At 46.3% G+C, this 19,992-nt stretch overlaps 1 protein-coding gene across 1 annotated transcript; it reads right to left on the bottom strand.

Moving 5' to 3' along the window:
- Positions 1-13,251: 13,251 nt before the first annotated feature.
- Positions 13,252-17,119, bottom strand: FZD7 (frizzled class receptor 7). The gene has a single exon (XM_012802148.2). It carries the CDS (start codon positions 17,062-17,064, stop codon positions 15,340-15,342), a length of 1,725 nt encoding a protein of 574 aa, XP_012657602.1. The 5' UTR covers positions 17,065-17,119; the 3' UTR covers positions 13,252-15,339.
- Between the last annotated feature and the right edge of the window lie 2,873 nt (positions 17,120-19,992).

The following is a 19,992-nucleotide window of genomic DNA, read 5'->3' on the forward strand; positions in this document are numbered from 1 at the left end:
GAGCAGCAGAAATAAAGGGGAATTCCTGTGTAAGAGGAATAAAAGATCACAACCACCAAACATGAAATAAGATTTATTTTCCTATTGTTATATTTGAATAATTTACATTGAAGTTAACACACACAGTAAAGGAAGAATTCCCTGAAGATTCCTGGTTCAATATGTATGTACAAAGAGATTTGGTGCTCACTGTTAGCACAGGACAGGGCCTTTCATCAAATATAGTTAGATGATTTGTTTGCACTGCTCAAGGGGAGGTGATAGGGTTCACTTATCAGAGTCCCCAACACTAGCCAGCAGGAGACCGCCTACATTCTCTGCTTTAGAGAAAGAACTCGATTTGGCCAAACAGTAGATAAAGAAGAGGACTCACCACTGTGGCTGCATCCCTGCCGGCCCAGCTGAAGTTTGATAATGTCTAATAATATCTCATGTTTACACAGGGATGCTTTCCTAAGGGCAAAGTGCTTTACCAGCATTATCTCATTAACCTGTCCTTTGACCCTCAAAGCATTCACATTTTACTGGGGCTGGGAGTGAGGAGAGGAGAGAGTGAACAAAAGAATTAAATGGCAAAGCTGGTTTGGAATTCAAGTCTCTTCATTTTCTGGGCCAGCTTGCTCACCTACAGCCCACTGCCCTCAGGAAAGTCACTGAAGCCCCGTCTGATATGCTGGCCTTGTGACTTGGCCTGGCCTCATCTGCAAAGGAGAAACAGCATGGCTGCCTTTCATTGTTTTCAGTGTGTCCAAAGATAAGATGAAAAATCTTAAATATTCTACCTGTATCTTCTAATTGAGGAGTTTTAAATCGTGGTTCATGGGTTTCACAGGAGTGGATGTGGGTAGGAGGAAATCATCTACAATCATGTGTGAGTGTGACAGTTCTTGGATTTTTCTGGGGACTGAGCCCGCAGCTGCCATCTAATTTTCTAAAGGATCTATGATTGCCTCAAGAGAATCTCTGGGTCTTTGTTTTGTTCTCTTTCACTCTGGTAAGGTATTGTAGGCAGCCTATAGCAAACTCACTGTTTCCATTTAGAGTTCCAATTCTTTCTTCAGCTCTAATCTAGGGATGGAGTCACAGGGAAGGAAAATGGATTTGGGATGGTAGCCTATAAATCATATTTCTAAGAGTGTTAATACTTTATTTGGCTCCAAATCATTTCCCACAGGTGATCCATACATTCTCTTATTTATTTACTCCACAAATATTCACTGAATGTATTACCTTCCCAGGGCTGCTGTAACAAATGAATGCAAATTGGGTGGCTTAAAACCATGGACATTGGCTCAGCACCCATAGCACAGTGGTTACAGGACCAGCCACATACACCGAGACTGGCGGGTTCGAACCCGGCCTGGGCCGGCTAAACAACAATGACAACTGCAGCAAAAAATAGCTGGGCATTGTGGCGGGTGACTGTAGTCCCAGTTACTTGGGAAGCTGAGGCAAGAGAATCGCTTGAGCCCAGGAGTTGGAGGTTGCTGTGAGCTGTGACACCACAGCACTCTACCAAGGGCAACATAGTGAGACTCTGTCTCAAAAACAAACCAAAAAAAAAAAAAAAAAACAAAAAACCAAACATGGGTATTTATTCTCTTATTCTCTCACAGTTCTGGAGGCTAGAAATCTGAAATCAAGGTGTCCATAGACCACGCTCCTTCTGAAAGCTCTGGAGGAGGAACGGTCCTTGTCTCTTCCTAGCTTCTGGTGGTTGCTGGCAATCTTTGGTGTTCTTCCCTTTAGTGTAGACACATCACTCCAGTCTCTATCTCTGTGATCTCATGATGCTTTCCTATGTCTCTCTCTGTGCTTCTTGTCTTCTTGTAAGGATAGTAGGTTACACTGAGGCCCACTGTACTCTAGTGTCACTTCATCTTAACTAAATACATCTACAGTGACACTATTTCCAAACAAAGTCACATCAGAGGTTCTTGGAAGGACATGACCCTTAGTGGGAACACTATCCAAACCAGGACAGAGCATCTCCTATGTACTGGATATTGTGCTGAGCACTAGAAATGGAATATGAGAGAAATCACTGCTCTTTAGGACTAACAATACTTAACAATCTTGTTTGATTCTTATTCTTTTTTTTTTTTAAGTCCTGTGATGCCCTTTCTTTTTGAGATTCCTTTAACTGTCCTAGGGTGATGCAGGAGCAGTGGGGGCGGGGGTCCAAGCCTTCACTCTGATTGCCTTCTGGACCCCACTGTTCCTGCCCATTTCTGTAGGGAGCAAGAGAGCTGGAGTGCATCCAAAAAGGGGCATAATTACCTTTCAATGATCACAGTAGTTACAAATTCTGCCTTTCCTCAAAAATGAATTTATGTGATATGTGAGTGTGTAGGGCAACTATGACAGATTGCCATGACCAGGGTACTCCCTGTACAGCAGGAGCAGTGGAGAGCCCAGCAGAGAGTGTGGAAGGCCTGTGAGCCATGTCTGTGTTTGGAACAAGGAAGAGACTAGTCACAGTTGCATTTACCATGATTCCCTCTGGCACCGAGTGGGGACGAATTGGAGGAAGGAATGAAGGCAGGGGGCAGCACCCATAGCTCAGTGGGTAGGGTGCTGGCCACATACACTGAGGCTGGCGGGTTCAAACCTGGCCTGGGCCAGCTAAAAAACAACAATGACAACTGCAACAACAAAAAAATAGCCAGGCGTTATGGTGGGTGCCTGTAGTCCCAGCTATTTAGGAGGCTGAGGCAAGAGAATTGCTTAAGCCTGAGAGTTTGAGGTTACTGTGAACTGTGATGTCATGGCACTCTACCAAGGGCAACAGCTTGACACTCTGTCTCAAAAAAAAAAAAAAAATGGAGGCAGGGAGGCCAGTTGGTGGATCATTAAAGTGATTGAAGCAAGATGTGGTTGTCATGGTGAGGAGCTGGAATCCACGTAGGCAGGCTGATTGCAGGGGTTGAGGGAGAGGACAGAGTGAAGGATAAATTGCAGTTCCAGCAGAGTAAGATGTATAGCACCAGCTGTTAGGTCTCCACCCATTCACCTTGTTCAGGCAGAGGCTCCCGTAAACACCAACAACCTTCAGGGCTTCAGAGGACAGCTGTAGAGCAAGACAGTTCCTGGCAACATCAGGGGTAGCACAGATGTCTTTTTCCTTGTGACCTGCCCTCTCTCCCCTGAGGCAAGTCCTGTAGAGGGAACTACAATAACTGACTCTGCTAGAGAGACCTGCTCACCTTACACTTCCCACAGTGCTGATGGGGAGGCTTTTAGACTTTTCCTTTCCCTTGGGAGGGAAAGGGGACATCTCAGACTCTGGGGTGAAGGGCCTAACTTAGCTGTGAGACATTCTTGGGTCCTTCATCATCTTGGCACCATGAACTCAACAACTGAGCTGAAGGTATTTCCCCAAACTGAAATAATAGTGATGATCTTTTTCATGCTTGGAGAGAGTCATTAAAGCATCTTTTCCAAGCAACTCCCAAGCTTCGTCAGAAATCTGTCATTATCTCTCAACTCCCTCATCTTCAGGGGGAGTTTGAAGCTGGAACACAGGAGAAGAGTTGAGGAGCCCAGGCAGTACATCACCTGGGCTCACTGACCCGAAGTCACTTTGCCCTGGGGTGCTCTGATCAGCTCTCCTACCAAGAAGATGAGCTAAATCCAAACCTGCTTTAGCTCCCCTAGTCTGGCAGCCGCACTGGTGGCTGTGATCCTCCTGTGACACCCTGTCACATGGGAAAAGGTCATTAAACATGGATCATGGAAAAGCGTGGTCTAATTCCCTGCTAACAAGTAACACGTGACTTGGAATAAATGTGTTTGACTCACAAGAAAAGCTAATCACAGTTTTAGTGATATTTCAAAAAGACGAGGTCGATTCTATGGATACCAACAACTCAGCAGTCAGGGTTGAGAAAAAAATGCAAGAAGAGAGATGTGACAGAAGATAGGAATCAAGGGGCCTTGGCAAATTACTTAATCTCTTGGTGTCTCTCAGCTTTCCCTATCTTTAAAATGGGGGTGATAGTGTCTATCTCAGATAGCTATTGAGAGAATCCCTTGAGATAAGATGTCTTAGAGTGCTTAGCACCTGAATCTGTGCCTGGTACATCAAAACCCTCAATGAATGTTACTGCTTAGTATAACTCTGGGGTACAGGGAATGAGAGTAATGATGGAAAGTCAATTAATAGTTGTCAAAAGATTGATTAAATAAAGGTGTCAGTGGCTCAAGAACAGAGTTTTCTCTTGCTATCTTGCTCTCTCCTTCCTGGGTTTTCCCTTTGATCTCTCTCTTTAAACACATTCCATCTTCGTGTTTCATTTTCTTAGTTCAGAGTGACAGGTAAGAAAGATCTCTAGGTTAAAAGAAGTGTCCTTAAGGAAAATGAGGCTAGCTCTATCCTACATTTTATCATAGGCTAATCCTACACAAAAGGCTATGTACCTGGGTTAAAGTCTTTCACTGCAAAAATCAAATAGCCAGGATTAAGAGACACGATGATGTTTACTCTGATCCACGCAGCAACTGTCTCAGTAGAACCTGCTGAGTGTTTCTATTTCTACGAGAGTTCTCCAAACCTCATCTTCTGACTAGCAGAAATTGTATCTTATAATTTAAAAATAATAAAAGCCAATTAGGTAGCGTTTTCACTGGGCAGCAAAGATGGCATTTAGATTTTTTTCAATAGCCACTTCAACTTCCCAGATTTCAGGATCCTGAGAGACAAGCCCAGGACAGTTGTAAATATGTAACAGTGGTAGTCTGCACTGAAAGGAGACTTAGTTATCTGAAATAAACATTTTGTACAACTTGTAGACCAAAACCACTTGGTGAACAGAGGAATCGTATGTTGCCTTCCTCTCATCAGAGATGAACTAACTGAATTTCCTTGCTGTTTTACTTAACTCTTAGTGAAATGAGATTCCCACCTTAAGTGAAATATGAATCCAGTTTTTAGGGAATTCCCCTAAGTAGACCCTGAATGGAGGACTCAAAAAGTTTAATTTTTAGCCTCCTTTTTTTGTTAGCCACTTGTGCTGATGGTAAGATGAAACTTCTTTGTGCTGGAGAAGATGGTTTGGTTCAAAACATTTGTTCTCATTTTCTGGGGCCTTTCTGACTTTATCAAGCCATTTGGCTTTTGAAGAATGTGCAAGAAGGACCAGCAAATGCATGCTATGCTGGAAGCCAGGAGTACTGGTGGCAAATTAATATGGCATTGACTTTTTCCTAAGGAAAATGTGCTATTTACTAATTTAACTCCTTGGAAATGGTAAGTGCAAATAGCGACGAAAATGTCAATAAATCATCCTAAGAATGGATTCTTTTTTGCTAAAAATTAGAAAGGTTCATTTCAGATTGGTATGTGTCTTTGTGTACAGGTGTCAAATGATATGCATTTGACATCCATGTCAGCTGTCCTGGAATGAGACCCAGAAGGTAGCAATGAGAAATGCCGCATTTCAAAGTTAGTCAGGAGAAACAGTCTTTTAATCATGGATGAAATAAAAAAGCTCTTACCTTGACATTTAGATTTTCCCTCCTAAGTCTGCAAAGTTCAGCTTGGTCTATACCTCCCCAAAGATGCCTTTTGTTTAGAATAGTCTGCACACATCCACCCCCATTGCTACCACTATCGCCACCAATCATCCTTTCATCGTTTTTATGTATGACTTAATTTTCTGTGAGAATGTGGAATTTCTAAGCAATCTAAAGCCCACCTAGGCCTTGGATTAACTAAAAAATAGACTCTAGCTCCCCTCAGATATCTAACTAACTTAGTCTTTAAGTAGCAGATCTGCAGACAGTTATGGACTGAGCAAAGCCTTTAGGTTTCTTTTTTTTACCAATTTCTGCCTTTTTTTTTTGAGACAAAGTCTCACTTTGTTTCCCTCAATAGAGTGCTATGGCATCATAGCTCATGGCAACCTCAAACTCTTGGGCTTAAGCAATCCTCTTGCCTCAGCCTCCCAAGTAGCTGGGACTATAGGAGCCCACGACAACATCCAGCTATTTTTAGAGATGAGGTCTCACTCTGGCTTAGGCTGGTCTCAAACCCATGAATTCAGGCGATCCGCCCACCTCGGCCTTCCGGAATGCTAAGACCAATTTCTGCCTTGAAATCCCTCATAAGTGGAAATTTCCATCTTTTGGAAACCCATTTATTGGTCAAAGGTCAGAAGCCTGAAGAGGCACAATGCTGAAAGCGAGGTGCCATGGCCTGGGGGTGCAAAATGATGTTTTTTTACCCTGACTTTCAGCACCAGAGGAAAGGGCATGACCCATTTCTTTCTCTGCAGATGCACTGGGTTTGTTATTGTTGAAACTTATAAAATTATTTCATCCTTTTCTTTTGAGGGATAACAACAATAAAAAGGGTATTACCTTTAGAATTTACACTTCCTGGAGCCAGGGTGGAAGGACAGAGAATTCTAATTATATTCTCAGCAAATTGTTTTCACACTTTCCCCCAAAGGGGTTCCTGGCTTGTTGAAGAGCACTCCACTCCCATGACAAGCAGACCTAAAATATCTCTCATTCTACTTCCTTAGGACCCAGTTAAATTCTCTATGCCTCAGTTGACCTTTCTGTAAGCAGGGGTAATACAAAGGTGTTTAGGGTAGGATACTGGCTCAACTCTCTCTTGAGCTCCCGTCCCACTCTAACTCACAGTATTATTGCAGAAGTTCAGATTGAGAGCCTGCAAAATGAGAATAATAATTTCTATCTCATAGTGTTATATGGATTAGATAAGTTACTATTAAGTGCTTAACACAGAACTAGTTCATAGTAAGCAGGCATTAAATGATAGCTATCAATTTTATTATTTCATTATGGCAATATTGATTTATGATATAATAGTGTGACTATTTTTGTGATTCCCCACGGATCTTCAGAAGAGGGTTTCTGTAGCGCTAGGGTTTGTCATGCTCCCAGTCACTGACTTAGCAGTGGGAAGACAGCCTGCCTGGTCAGCAAGAAGTGTGAGCTTTCTTATTCGACCCCTGCCTCCCCCCTTGGAGCCTACCCTTCTCTAGAATGGGCAGGCAAGGAGCCCATAGTAAGTGGGGAGGCCTCCTAGGGACTCTAATGCCAGGCCCCCATGGGCTGGAGGCAGGATCTGGGAAGTACCTCCCCAAGCTCATTCTTGCTACCTGGGTCTAGGACCCCAATGTCCACGCTCCTGTAGGGACAGACTGGGTTGCATCTAGCCCTTAGGAATTTAAACAGCATTTAGTAACACTTAGGCTTCTGTTTCTCAGTAGGCAAGAAAAATAATGTATACTTCCTGCGGACTAACACTACTGAAAATCCCCTCCTCAGTTCCATTCTGTCCTGATGTAAGTTATTCCCCCACCCTTTTGAATGCCTCTGGATTAAATTAGAAAGAATAATAGAGAATGGAAGACATTAAGCCCTCCATAAATATTTTCAGCATGGTGATTAGGGGCACAGATGAGAGTCAATTCTCCTGCTCCCCAGCTCACCTCTTAGAGTAAGGTGGCCAGACATCCCGCTTTTTAACAATTTGTCCTGCAGCCTTTTAAAAAAGTCCTGATTTTTGGAAAGAATGCACGACAGTCTAGGGAAGGGTGGGACAACGGGAAGGGAATATACCTTTTTTGGCTGCTGAAAAGGTTAATGTAACTCCATTTGGGAATGAAGAGGTTAATGTAACTTCATTTGGAAATGAAAAGGCTAATGTAAACTCCCTACTCCCCTCCTGGCCAAGGTTGCCCAGGTGGATGGGTGCCCTACTCCTTTGAGCCACAGGCGCTGCCCTATACATAATTTTTTTTAATGTATTATATTTGTAAATTGTACTTATGTTGAAATTTAAAAAATATTACAATACTATTTTTGCATTCTATGAAAATTTTTGTTGCTCCATATAGACCAAATTTTTAATCAAGAACACACCCCTCCTCCGCCCCACCCCTGATCAATGGTGTCCAGCTTTACCAATGTTAAAATCTGGTCACCTTATCTTAGAGCATTTCCTCACATGTCCAATGGGGGAAAATTATACTTACCTTCTAGGGTTGTTGTGAAGAATAAATGAGATAATTACATATGTATAATGATGCTGTTGTTTATTGATTGCTTACTGGATGCCAAGTACTGTGGTTGGGGCTTTATGCAGATTGTCTTGATCACCGTATCACTCTGTACCCAGGGCTTAGCATATAGTCAGTGCTCAATACATTAGCATTAATATCATAAGGTATGAAGAGCCAGTCTTCACTGCCCTTGGGGACATGTCTGTTCCATAGTCTCCCTTTCACAAAGCTGGTCCAAATCCCCTACCACTCCCCTGCCCCTCTCAGGTTCCTCTATTTCTGACCATGCCACATCTTCAGATCCTATGCTGTGGGGGAAGGATGACCAGATTCAGAGTTGTTGGGAGGCTTGGGTGGATCCTTCACTGTGGCTTGGCCTGTGATCACTCGTGACACTGAACAAACTCCTTTTAGCTTCAGGGCCCTGGTTTCTCCATCTTCTGAATGTTACCAAAATAATGATTCCCATTTGTTGGTACTTTAGGACCTTGGTGTAAACACAAATCACAGTGTTTTCCGTCTGCTCCCCACTCCTCCCTCCAGCAGCTGGTGCAGAAAATAAGTGAGGTAAGGAGGTGTGGTGTTTGCAGGTTGGAGCTCTGGCTGACATTCAGAATAGCAAGTTCCAGCAGCCGCTGTGCTAAACGCGGGGCTAGCACAGCACCTGGTACATCGTGGGTCCTCAAGGAACCATCTGTTGAAACTGAAGATAATTCAGGATTTTAGTTCAAGGATGTGTTCTCTACAACTGCTGCAAAAAGCTGCTATGATCAGCTGCCACCCATCCCTCCTGCCAGGGCCTCCAGACTTAGAAACTGGAAGTAAATGCTATATACCGTTTGTTTTTCTTTGTGAACTAAAAAATATAATTGTTGCTAGGTTATAGTGCACATGCTTTTATTGTTAGTACTAAATTTCCTGTTCTTTTTCCGGCATACTCTCCCCAACATACTTTTCCTTTTGCTTAAATTATCCTCTGGAATCTGCGGGGCCAACCTGAAGTTTGGGGATCAAATTTTCTAAGGGCAAGTGGTATTAGACTAGATCAAGCAGCTTGTCTTTAAGCATGGGCTACATGAAACCGTACCTCCTTACTCCTTTCCTCTCTGCCTCCTAAATGCCCTTTCTTGCTCCTGATATGCGCATCTCTCTTACACACTAAGCTGAATCTGATGTCAGGGCCAAGCAACATAAAGAGCTTTACAGGTGGAAGGGTTCAAAGGAAACTAACTAGAGGTGGAGTTTAGCTCCCTAATATATTATCACCAAGTAAACTCCCAGCAAAAACTGGAACCACTCACAACAGTTTCAATTTTATTCCATTAGCTTGAAGTTTTTTAAAAGAAGCTTTAGGGGCATGGGACGTATTTAGGATTTTGCCTGTGTATAAATGATCAGAATCCAAAGCCTCCGTCCTATTACATCAACCATTTAAAATGTAGATTCGGCACTGAACTACCCAGCAACAGAATTTCTGAGATAATGAAATTGGCCAGACCTGGCTGTGATATGGATGGAGATGGTCTTTGAGAGGAACCAAGAAGATCCCATGCAATGAAATCCCTTGGTTTCGAGGAACACGAACTGTCAAATGGAGGAATGCAACTGCCAATGGAAAGAGATGAGGGATGGCAGAGTAGCCAGTTCCAGAGACTGGACAGTCTCAAAACACGGATTTGGGCTTCAGGACACAGCCACATGGTAATAGTTCTACTTTTTGAATTGGGCTTGCAAAGGCCAAATTCAAGTTTGTTTTCCTTGAGCACACACTGGCTTGGCTGGCTGAAGAGTGGGACACTCAGGTCTGTAGGAGAAAAAACTAACTGGCTAGGGATTTCAGCTAACTCTGGATGGCCGGGTGCGATGGCTCATGCCTATAATCCTAGCACTTGGGAGGCCAAGGCAGACCATACTGAGCAAGAATGACAACCCGTCTCTGCAAAAATAGAAAGATTAGCTGGGCATGGTGGTATACACCTGTAATCCCAGCTACTTGGGAGGCTGGGGCAGGAGGATCACTGAGCCTAGGAGTTTGGGGTTGCAATAAGCTATGATGACACCACTGCACTTGACCCCAGGCAACAGAGTGAGACCCTATCTCCAAAAAAAAAATTCCACCAAATGTCAGAAAATATTATTTCAAATAGCATTTGTGTTTCTATACTGACATTTGCCAGGTTTTGTTTTTGTTTATTCTTCTTCGGGGGATGTCTCCCTCACCTTAATAAAGGAGAGAGAGTTACTTCAGGTATATGCTGCCTTACTTTTTTTTTTTTTTTGAGACAGTGTCTCACTATGTAGCTCTCAGTAGAGTTCCATGGCATCACATCTCACAGCAACCTCAAATTCCTAGGCTCAAGCAATCCTCTTGCCTCAGCCTCCCAAGTCGCTGGGACTACAGGCACCCACTACAACATCCAGCTATTTTTTGTTGTTGTTGTTGCAGTTGTCATTGTTGTTTAGCTGGCCCAGGCTGAGTTTGAACCCACCACCCTCTATGCATGTGGCCGGCGCTGTTACTACTGTGCTACAGGTGCTGAGCCAATGCTGCCTTACTTTTATCTGGTCTCTCCAGTTCCTTTCCTAGTACGTTCTACATGGTGGCTGCTGGGTCAGTATTTGTTGAACTGGATTACTTGTGATAAACTGCTAATGTCTTGGTCGAACTTCCCATTTTCTACCACTGTGGTACTAATTGAGAAAATTCCAAGTGACTATACCTTTTCTTTAAAAACAAAAGCAAACAAACAAAACAAACAGAGAGAATAAGGGGCACAATGTGTGTTTACTAAAGAGTCGACATTTTAATGATACCCCTTTAGTTCACTTTTGTATGAAATGTTAGGAATACAGTTTCAGATGTAAGAGAATCTCATAAATTGAGAATAGTTGAAGAGCCAAGTTCTATGAAGCCGGTTTAATGCCACTGAGGGATAAATAAGGGAAAAATAGAACACATCTATGAACTGCTTATTTAAGTCCACATTGAAGTGTTTTTGGTCCCTTCTAGGATTTCCTGGAGCCCCGTAGACTGTTATTCACCATTCACATATGCACATATAAAAATATACCATCTATAAATAGCCACCTGCCTTTTCAGTGAAATTAAAGATGGAAGAGTTAGAAGAGATTTTCCCATGTAATTATAGGGCTCAAACCTACAGCTGTTATACTCCCATAATTCTACCCAAAGAATTTCTAATATCACTATTTTATTTCAAACATGTTTTAAAAATTGCATTTTTTTCTTTAATGGTAAGATGTTGTCAACAGGACATTTATTTTTTTTCTTGCCAGGATTTCTCACATACCTACTTAAAAAGATTAGGTGTTGCCTGGGGTTGTTGTGTAGACTAGTTTTGTTTTATAAACTGCAGAAAATTTTCACAAGTGTTTCTGCTCCTTATCTGGGGATTAACACCAAACTCCTGCCAATGTTTTTCTTAAACTCTACACATGCCCTTTCACAAACACTCTCCCTCACATATTTTCTGCTAAGATGATGTGCCTCCTTAAGAAAAATCCCAGAGCTTCTAAAATTCCTAGGTAAGAATCCACTGTGTAAGAACGCAGCACACTGTGAAAGGAATTAAGCCCAACACTTTTATCTTTGCTTACAAAAAAGCAGGTAGCAATTTATTCATATGCGATCTTTGTTCCCTCACTCAAGACCAACACTCTTCAATCCTGGAGAGCTCTGAAAGACAAGGCAGTGCTGATGAGAGGAAAGGGACACATTCACAGAAGCAGTGACAGAGCCCTTGTACAAGGGTCTAAGTGCCTTCAGCAATTAATTTGAAGGGAAAAAACCCCGTTGGGAGCCTTCCACCTACTCTAAAAGCAAACATTCTTAATAGGCGGTATTAGTATGGTGTTAAGAGAGGCATGCTTTAACCCAAAAGGTGTCATTTTATGAGCAAAAACTGGATAAACCTTCAGAGACTTAAAGTCACTATTTTTTTTTTCTTTTCTCGATGCCAAAATCTTCACAGGTTAAAATGACCTCACACCCATTGTGATGTTCAAAACCCAGGAGGATCTTAAAGGAAAGCTGCTTTGCAGAGTGTACACACGTGGCTTCCTCCTCCTGGTGAGACATGTCTGTCACTGGTTTTCACTCCATGCATTTGTAAAACACACCAGTTATATGTGTGAGCCTGTTAATTAAAACTAAAACAGAACCATTTCTGTTGACAACAGAAACTTTGAGCAGAAGCAGGGCAAGAGAAACAGCACCCAGTCTGCTGCTGGGTCCTCAGGGCTGCCAGAGAATGATGCCACTATATTATAAAATGCCAGGAAATAGGCACCTGAAATAAAGAAGAGAAGTGAGTAGGGAAAGAATCTAGTAAGGACAGGGATTGGAAGTATTAGAATGCCTTTACCATTTCCCTAAGGAACTGTTTTAATATCAAAGTTTCTGGATAGCAAAGGCTTCCTTGGTCTAATCTGATTCCAAAGTTAGCCTCTTCTACCAAAGCAAAGAATAGCTTCAGTGGCTTCAGAGGCCATCCCAGGGTCAGGCATGGAGTCTATTCCTGCTGGAGCTGCTGAGTCATTGCCATTTGGGGAGCTGCTTGACCTCTGGTGCAGCTTACCTAGAAGGTAGAGTGAAGTCTTTGGCTAACAAGGCTCTACAAGCAAGGCTTATAAAAAAGGCTTACTTTCCCTACCTACCACTTGAACCCAAAGCATTTGAGTATTATCAGTTTGGATAAATTGCATTAGAATACTAAAACACCAATCAGTTAAAAAAAAAAATCACTGAATTCTTCCCAAGGGAAACATCACCAGAAAAGCAGAAAACACCAAAAATACATTTTAGTCCTCTTTCAAATATGGACTTCATCTCCTAAGGACAGTAAAAATATGGATCAGACAGTACATCTCTTTTAGAGATGCTTATTCTGTACCTTCAGTAGGTCATCCAAAGCAGGATGTGAAAAGGCAGAGTGTGTCTGTGTGTGTGTGTGTGTGTGAGATGGGGTTGGTACGGAGGAAGGCAGGAAGCAGCAACAACAGAAAAAAAATTAAAGGACAGTGAAGGCATTCATTAAACTGTATTTTAAAAGGCAGGGGGAGAAGATCTTAATAATATATACCATTTTCCTCTAAAGGGGGCATACTCAATGGTGTCTTTCCATACTTTCCATATTGTCTTTTCTTCTATCTGTTCTTTGGTTTAATATTACAGGGATAGTAAACTAAATAAAAATTCACTTTGTGTTTTTAAAAAAAATTTATTTGTGATCTGTACATGTGATAAAGTGGGGCTTCATTGTAGACCTTTAAAGGCAAAACGAAACAAAAATCCAAAGTAAAAATGTATAAATACAATATATATTTTCTTACAAAAATGGGAGATTTACAAAATATACATACTGCACTTATCTCTATTTTACAAATTTCACATGCACTTAAGAGATACAACACAAAAAGATGCCAAAACCTGTGTAGTGGGAGTTTTAAAAATCTGACAGACGAGACAGTTTTGAAGGTTTAAGAAACACAAGATCAATTTTAGCTTTAATGTAAAAAGCAGTTCCATTCAACTGAACATACATATATAAAGTAGCCTGTTCACTTTACAGCACCCTCTATGATTGGCATCTAAAAACTGTTCTGAGAACAGGATAGTGTTGCAAGATTAGAGGGTAGTGTCAAAGGTTAGCTCCCACGATTCTCTGCTCAACTTTACACCATTATGCAAAAGAATCAGAGTTCCATTACAGGAAAAAAGTATATGATTTAAGATTAATAAATTTAAGTCTTCCAGCATATTTCAAAGAACTCTAGAGTCACTTTGAAGTTTACCTTCATTTAATGACTTTCTTTAAAAATGGGGCCCATGATTTGGAACTTTCCTTTTCATTCACTATCATATCTGCAGATCACCTCCCTACCCTCCCACACAGACAGGGTCAGCATACAGATGATGTTTTATTAACTGATTTATGGAACCAAGAAAACAGGACAAAACAATTCTATTTTTTTTTTTTTAAAAAAAACAACTTTCCTTTGTTATGAGACTGAGGGCATTATGCTTTTTATCTTGAAGGATCCAAATTGGAGGGAAAAAAATAGAAGAGAAATTTTTGCTATAAGCCTCAATACAGGCTTATAGCAAGAAAAAAAAAAAAAACGAAGGGAGAGTCCCCTGAACATTATAACAGAGCCTGCTGAATCATGTGTTCTGAATTAAATTTATTTAAAACAAACAACAAACCCCTAGCATTTTCTTTAGCCAAGACAGAACCTCTGACTGAACTGGGTATAGAAGCATACTGCCCTTCACTTTTCCTTAAAAAGGAATGTTTATCGCAACCAAATTAACAACCAAAAGGAAACCTCAGGTTTGCACTGCTTTGCCTATAAAAGTTGCTGTCTTCACAGTTATGCCTTTCCACAGGGAGACACTTTTGTTTCCTCTTTGTCTCTTGTAACAAAGACAAGGAGGAAAATGCATTCCTGTTTTGAAAAGCAACAAGTCATCGCTTCTTTGGGGAGTATTAGACCAAATAAAACACCCTTCTTTCTGCTTCCTGCCTTTCCTAGAAAATGAAAAAGTAGCAGAAATACCTGCTACTCTTATCCTTTGCCTAACTTGAAATGTTATGGTCATTTCTTTTGCATTCTCTCATTACGATTCTAGCAAGGCAGGCCTCTCAAGACTTCCAAATGCTTATTTTACAAGACTTGAAAGGAATACGGGAAGAAAAACAGGCGGGAGGGGGCGGGGGAGGAGAAACCGTAATGTCTGACCCTGGAAATTAACCCATCTGGGCTCCAGTTTGCCCCTAGTGAAAAGGGATTATGGTTTGACCACCTCTTGACAAGGACACCGCAGGAGGTCCTCCCTCTTCTCAACAAAGAGGCAGTCGTAGACAGAGCTGTACCTTTCCTGGGGCCTCACAGGAGTGAGGACAGGCCCCTTGCCTTCCTGCAGGGGGATCCTCTATAGCCCCAGTTCAGCCTCAGAGCCGTCTCTGCTGGCTCGGTCTTCTCCATAGGCCCAAGCCAGCCTGTACCTTTCACAATTAACACCGTCGTCGTCGTTGTTATTATTATCATCATCCTGCAAGTCTTTGCCATAAGTCTTTTCATCCAAACGCCTTTTTACCCAGGCCACCCTTCCAAATCATCCCTCTCCCCAAATCGGCAAGTAACTTCTCACTTCCAGGTCACTTCTCAGTGGAGCGGGAGAAGGTTACAGAAACAAGCCTCCACCCGCAGTTCCTTTCCTACTGAGCCTCTCCCCCTGCGAGGGGTAGGTAGGGTTAGGAAGGGTGGGAGAGGGACTGGCTCATACTGCAGTCTCTCCCTTGCTGCTGTGGCTGAGTCTGTGGTAGAAGCGGCGCCACGACTGCAGGGTCTTACCCGACCAGATCCAGAAGCCGGTGGTGATGCCCACGATCATGGTCATCAGGTACTTGATCATGAAGACGGTGAAGTCGGGGCTCATGGGCGGGAAGTGGCCGGGCGGGCAGGGCACCGCGTAGCTTTTGCACGTCTGCAGGAGCCAGGTGCGCTCCCAGTGCTCGCGGAAGGCCTGCTCGTAGAAGTAGCAGGCCAGCACGATGGTGGCGGGCACCGTGTAGAGCACGCTGAAGACGCCGATGCGCACCATCAGCTTCTCCAGCTTCTCGGTCTTGGTGCCGTCGTGCTTCATGATGGTGCGGATGCGGAAGAGAGACACGAAGCCCGCCAGCAGGAAGGACGTGCCGATGAAGAGGTAGACGAACAGAGGCGCCAGCACGAAGCCCCGCAGCGCGTCCACACTCGACAGGCCCACGTAGCACACCCCGCTGAGCAGGTCCCCATCCACCTGGCCCATGGCCAGGATAGTGATGGTCTTGACAGCAGGCACGGCCCACGCGGCCAGGTGGAAGTACTGTGAGTTGGCCTCGATGGCCTCATGGCCCCACTTCATGCCGGCCGCCAGGAACCAAGTGAGCGACAGAATGACCCACCAGATGGAGCTGGCCATGCCGAAGAAGTAGAGCACCATGAAGAGGATGGTGCAGCCCTCCTTCTTGGTGCCCTGCGCCACCGTGCGGTAGCCATCGTCCGAGAAGCGCTCCACGCACACGGCGCGGTCCTCTAGCAGGAAGCCGGCCACGTGCGCCACGGCCACCATGAAGTAGCAACCCGACAGGAAGATGATGGGCCGCTCTGGGTAGCTGAAGCGCCGCATGTCCACCAGGTAGGTGAGCACAGTAAAGAGCGTCGAGGCGCAGCACAATACAGACCACACGCCCACCCAGAGGCGGGCGAAGCGCCTCTCCTCCTCCTTGAAGTACATGAGACCATTGGCACGGCCTGGCTCGCACGGGGCGCCGCAGTCGCGCTCACCCAGAAAACGGTAGCCCAGGTACGGGGGCACCTTGAGCTGTCGGGGGCATGAGAAGGGGAAGGCGAAGCGGCTCCTACCATCTGCGGCCCCCGGGGGCAGCGCGGTGAAGGGCAGGTCTGGTAAGTAGGACGCGGTAGGGTAGGCGGTGGGGCCGCTGCCTGGGCCCCCAGAGCCGTCGGACGTGTTCTGGCCCACGCAGATCTCGCCAGCCCCGTGCACCGGGAAGTTCTCGCAGCGCAGCCGCTCCGGCCACTGGAAGCCGAACTTGTTCATGAGCGCCTCACAGCCCTGGCGGGCGCGCTCGCACAGAGACCGGCACGGCGGGATGGCCTGATCGAGCACGGTGCACACGGGCGCGTACATGGAGCACAGGAAGAAACGCAGCTCAGGAGAACATTGCACCTTCACCAGCGGGTAGAACTGGTGCACCTCGAGGCCCGCATCCTCTTGGTTCGTGTGGCCCAGAAGGTTGGGCAGGATGGTTTGGTTGTAAGCAATGTCCGTGCACAACGGGATGGAGATGGGCTGGCAGAAGCCGTGGTCCGGCACCGAGATGCCCTTCTCGCCATGGTATGGCTGCGCTCCAGCGCCCGCTGACAGCGCGCCCATCAGCGCCAGCACCTGGGCGCACAGGCCCAGGGGCGAGCGCGGCGCGGCAGCGCTTAGGCTCCGCATCGCCGGCCGTGGGTGCAGCGGGGCTCTCAGTCCGAGGGGTGCGACGAGGCGGTTGGGAGAGGGCTGGATACCGAGAGGCGCCGCCGCGCCCGGCGCATGAGAGTCCTCCAGGCGCCGGGGCCCGGCCGTGGGCGGCGTGGAGCAGAGGGCGCTGCCGCTGGGGTGCCTGCGCCGCGGAGGCGAGACCGCCAGCCGCGGGGGCGCCGTCGCCGCCTCCGCCCAGAACTCGCGCCGCCGCTCCGGGCCCAAACTCGTCGGCCCGGGCCAGGGGTGCCGAGGGAGGCCGCTTTGCCCTCCGCGCCGAGACGTAACGGTGCGGCTTTCTCTGTAGCGAGGAGCAACAAGCGTCTCCGGTTACCCTTCAAAGTTTGCTCAAGTCTCTCGACCCCCGGTGCACAGTAATGCACACGACCCCCACACCAAGTCCGGCCCCCGCCAGGAGAAAGCCCGGCGCCTCCGCCTGCTCTCCCGGGTCGCCGCCTCGGCGGTGCTGCTCCGCCTCCTCGCCTCGAGGCTCCGCTCGCTGCCGCCTCCTCCTTCGCCTCCTCCTCCACACACCGCTCCTTCTTCAGCCCCAAAAGCTTGGCCCCAAGTTTCAGCCGAACGGCTGACTCTCGCTCTGAGTCTGATCCGCGCCCTGCAGCCAAGAGCTCGGCGAGTTCTTTTGAAATCCAGTTACACTGCGTCCGAGGCCCCTGTGCCCGCGGCCTGGACCTGGCCTCTCCAGCCCTGCGCAGCCCTGGCCCGCGAGTTCCGGAGCCCGCCGTCGCCGCCCGCCGGGAGGGAAAGGAGACTAACGCCTCGGAGTAGCGCTGGTGGCCAGAAGAAGCGTCCGGCTCACAGGGCTCCGGGCCGACCCGCCTCCTCCCCTCCCCCCATTCACAAACCACTCCAGAGGCGGGCCCCCAAGCCCCCCGGCGGCCCAATCGCGGCCTTTGTTTTTTCTGTAGTCGCCTCCGTATTGGGTGAAAGTCGGAGGGGCGGGCGAGGGCGCGGGAGAGGCGTGGTCTGCTGTGCTCAGGGCGGATTCCTGAGGGGAGGGGCGGGGGACTGGGAGGGAAAAGTTAGTAAAAACTTTTACCCTGGGTACGTTCAGAGAGAAAACGCTCCAGAAAGGGAATTTTCTTGAAAGATTTGTTCCTCTTCCTGGTACACTAAAACACACATTTCCGAGCAGAAGGGCGCATCTGCAGAAGGCTTTTGCTGGGTGAAGCTGAGAATAGCGCGGCGCCTCAGCTGACAGAGACGTGACCTCGGAGTCACGTTAACACTGCCTGGGCTGAAAATGCCGGGTTTGGTGGGGGCTCTTCGATAGCCGGATCCTAAATGTGGGGTTCGGAACGAGGCAGAAAGGGGTGCGCCTTGCGGATCGCTCTTCTCTCTCCAGACGCAAACAGACCACGTGAGGCCACAGCCCCCTCTCACCCCTCCCCCCAGTTGTAAAACGGAGCCCAGGAGGCCTCGGAGGGGCCCACTTACGGCGGGAGGACGCGCAGACCCCTCGGAGGAGAGGGCCGGGAGCGGGGCGCACTGGGGGCCTGCCCAGGCCGCTGACCCCGCGCAGGCCGAGTCTGGGGAACTGGGGTGGCTTTAGTTAGGTCTTAAGGAAACTAAGACAGCGTTGTGGGCAATGGCTGTGAGAGTAACCTGAGACCGAGTGCCCAGGAACAGTCTGTGTGATTTACGGTGGGTCTTCGGTTGCCCTGCTTTCCTGACTTCTGCGGAGTGTGGCCTTTCGGGATCTCATCTTAGCTGCAGAAGCAATCATTTATTTGATCTTTCATTTAGACTCTACGTAGAAAAGTTTCAATGCATATTAGAAACCAAAGCATTTGCTAATTAAAGAGTTTTCAAAACACAAATAGGAGTTATCCTCGTTCTTGGGTAGCCTATTCTCATAGGCGAGCGTTCTTTTGTTCTTGGTCAAATCTTTATGCTGCTCCAGGCACCCGGCGCTCGCGAGCGCTCTCTGGTTACAACCCGCGAGGTCGGAAGTTAACAGGGGGCCTATCCCCTTCTCTCTAGGGTGTTAGAAATGTCAAGAATTCCCATGCAGGAAAGTGACATGTTGAAAAGAAATAAAAAATCAGATTTCTCTCTCTCTTACACACACACACCCCCTTACCCCTCAGTTCTCTCCTTATAAAACGTTATTCCTGGTTGAACTCTCTGCCAGTTCGGGGTGCTGGAGCTCTGAGGGATTTCTCATCAGGTCGAATGTTGGCAGAAGTTACTGCCTCTGTTGCCGCGGGTACATGTCTTCTCTTGCACGAAAAAACTGATTCTGAAATCGAAGATAATTAATTGGTGGTTCCCTTACAGGGGAGACGGACTTCCTCTTTTTTATCCTTTTATTTTCTGTCACTGGAGTTTGCCGGGAATCTTTCCTTCCACTTCACAGTTCTTTGTTGTCTCCCTCTTTTGCTAATGGGTATAAAGGGTAGAATTCTTTGCCCCAAGAAGGGTGTTAGACTGCTCACAGCCTTCTTCCTGCCCTCAACTGGAGTCACCTTTTTCCTCCTAAGCATTGGTTTCCTCCCACACCTCGACCACTTTTTTTTTTTTCCTTTTGTGGTATCTACTTGTAGGTAACATAAAGGATCGATATTTGTTTTTAAAATATTTCATTGGGCCATGCGTGGTGGCTCATGCCTGTAATCCCAACACGTGGGAGGCCGAGGTGGGTGAATTGCCTGAGCTCACAGGATGGAGACCAGCTTGAGCCAGAGCGAGACCCCATCTCTAAAAACTAGCCGGCGTTGTGGTGGGCACCTGTAGTCCCAGCTACTTGGGAGGCTGAGGCAAGAGGATCACTTGAACCCAAGAGTTTGAGGTTGCTGTAAGCTATGATGCCAGGTCACTCTACCAACAGTGACAAAGTCAGACTGTCTCAAAAAAATAAAATAAAAACGTTTCATTCCTTTCTTA

Source organism: Otolemur garnettii, unplaced genomic scaffold (genome assembly GCF_000181295.1).
Source record: "Otolemur garnettii isolate 467f Iridium unplaced genomic scaffold, OtoGar3 scaffold00013, whole genome shotgun sequence".
In the NCBI taxonomy this organism is placed as follows: Eukaryota; Metazoa; Chordata; class Mammalia; order Primates; family Galagidae; genus Otolemur; species Otolemur garnettii.

What these genes read in the sequence shown, in the direction of transcription:
- FZD7 (XM_012802148.2), bottom strand. Translation starts at nt 17,064, where the DNA reads ATGCGGAGCCTAAGCGCTGCCGCGCCGCGCTCGCCCCTGGGCCTGTGC.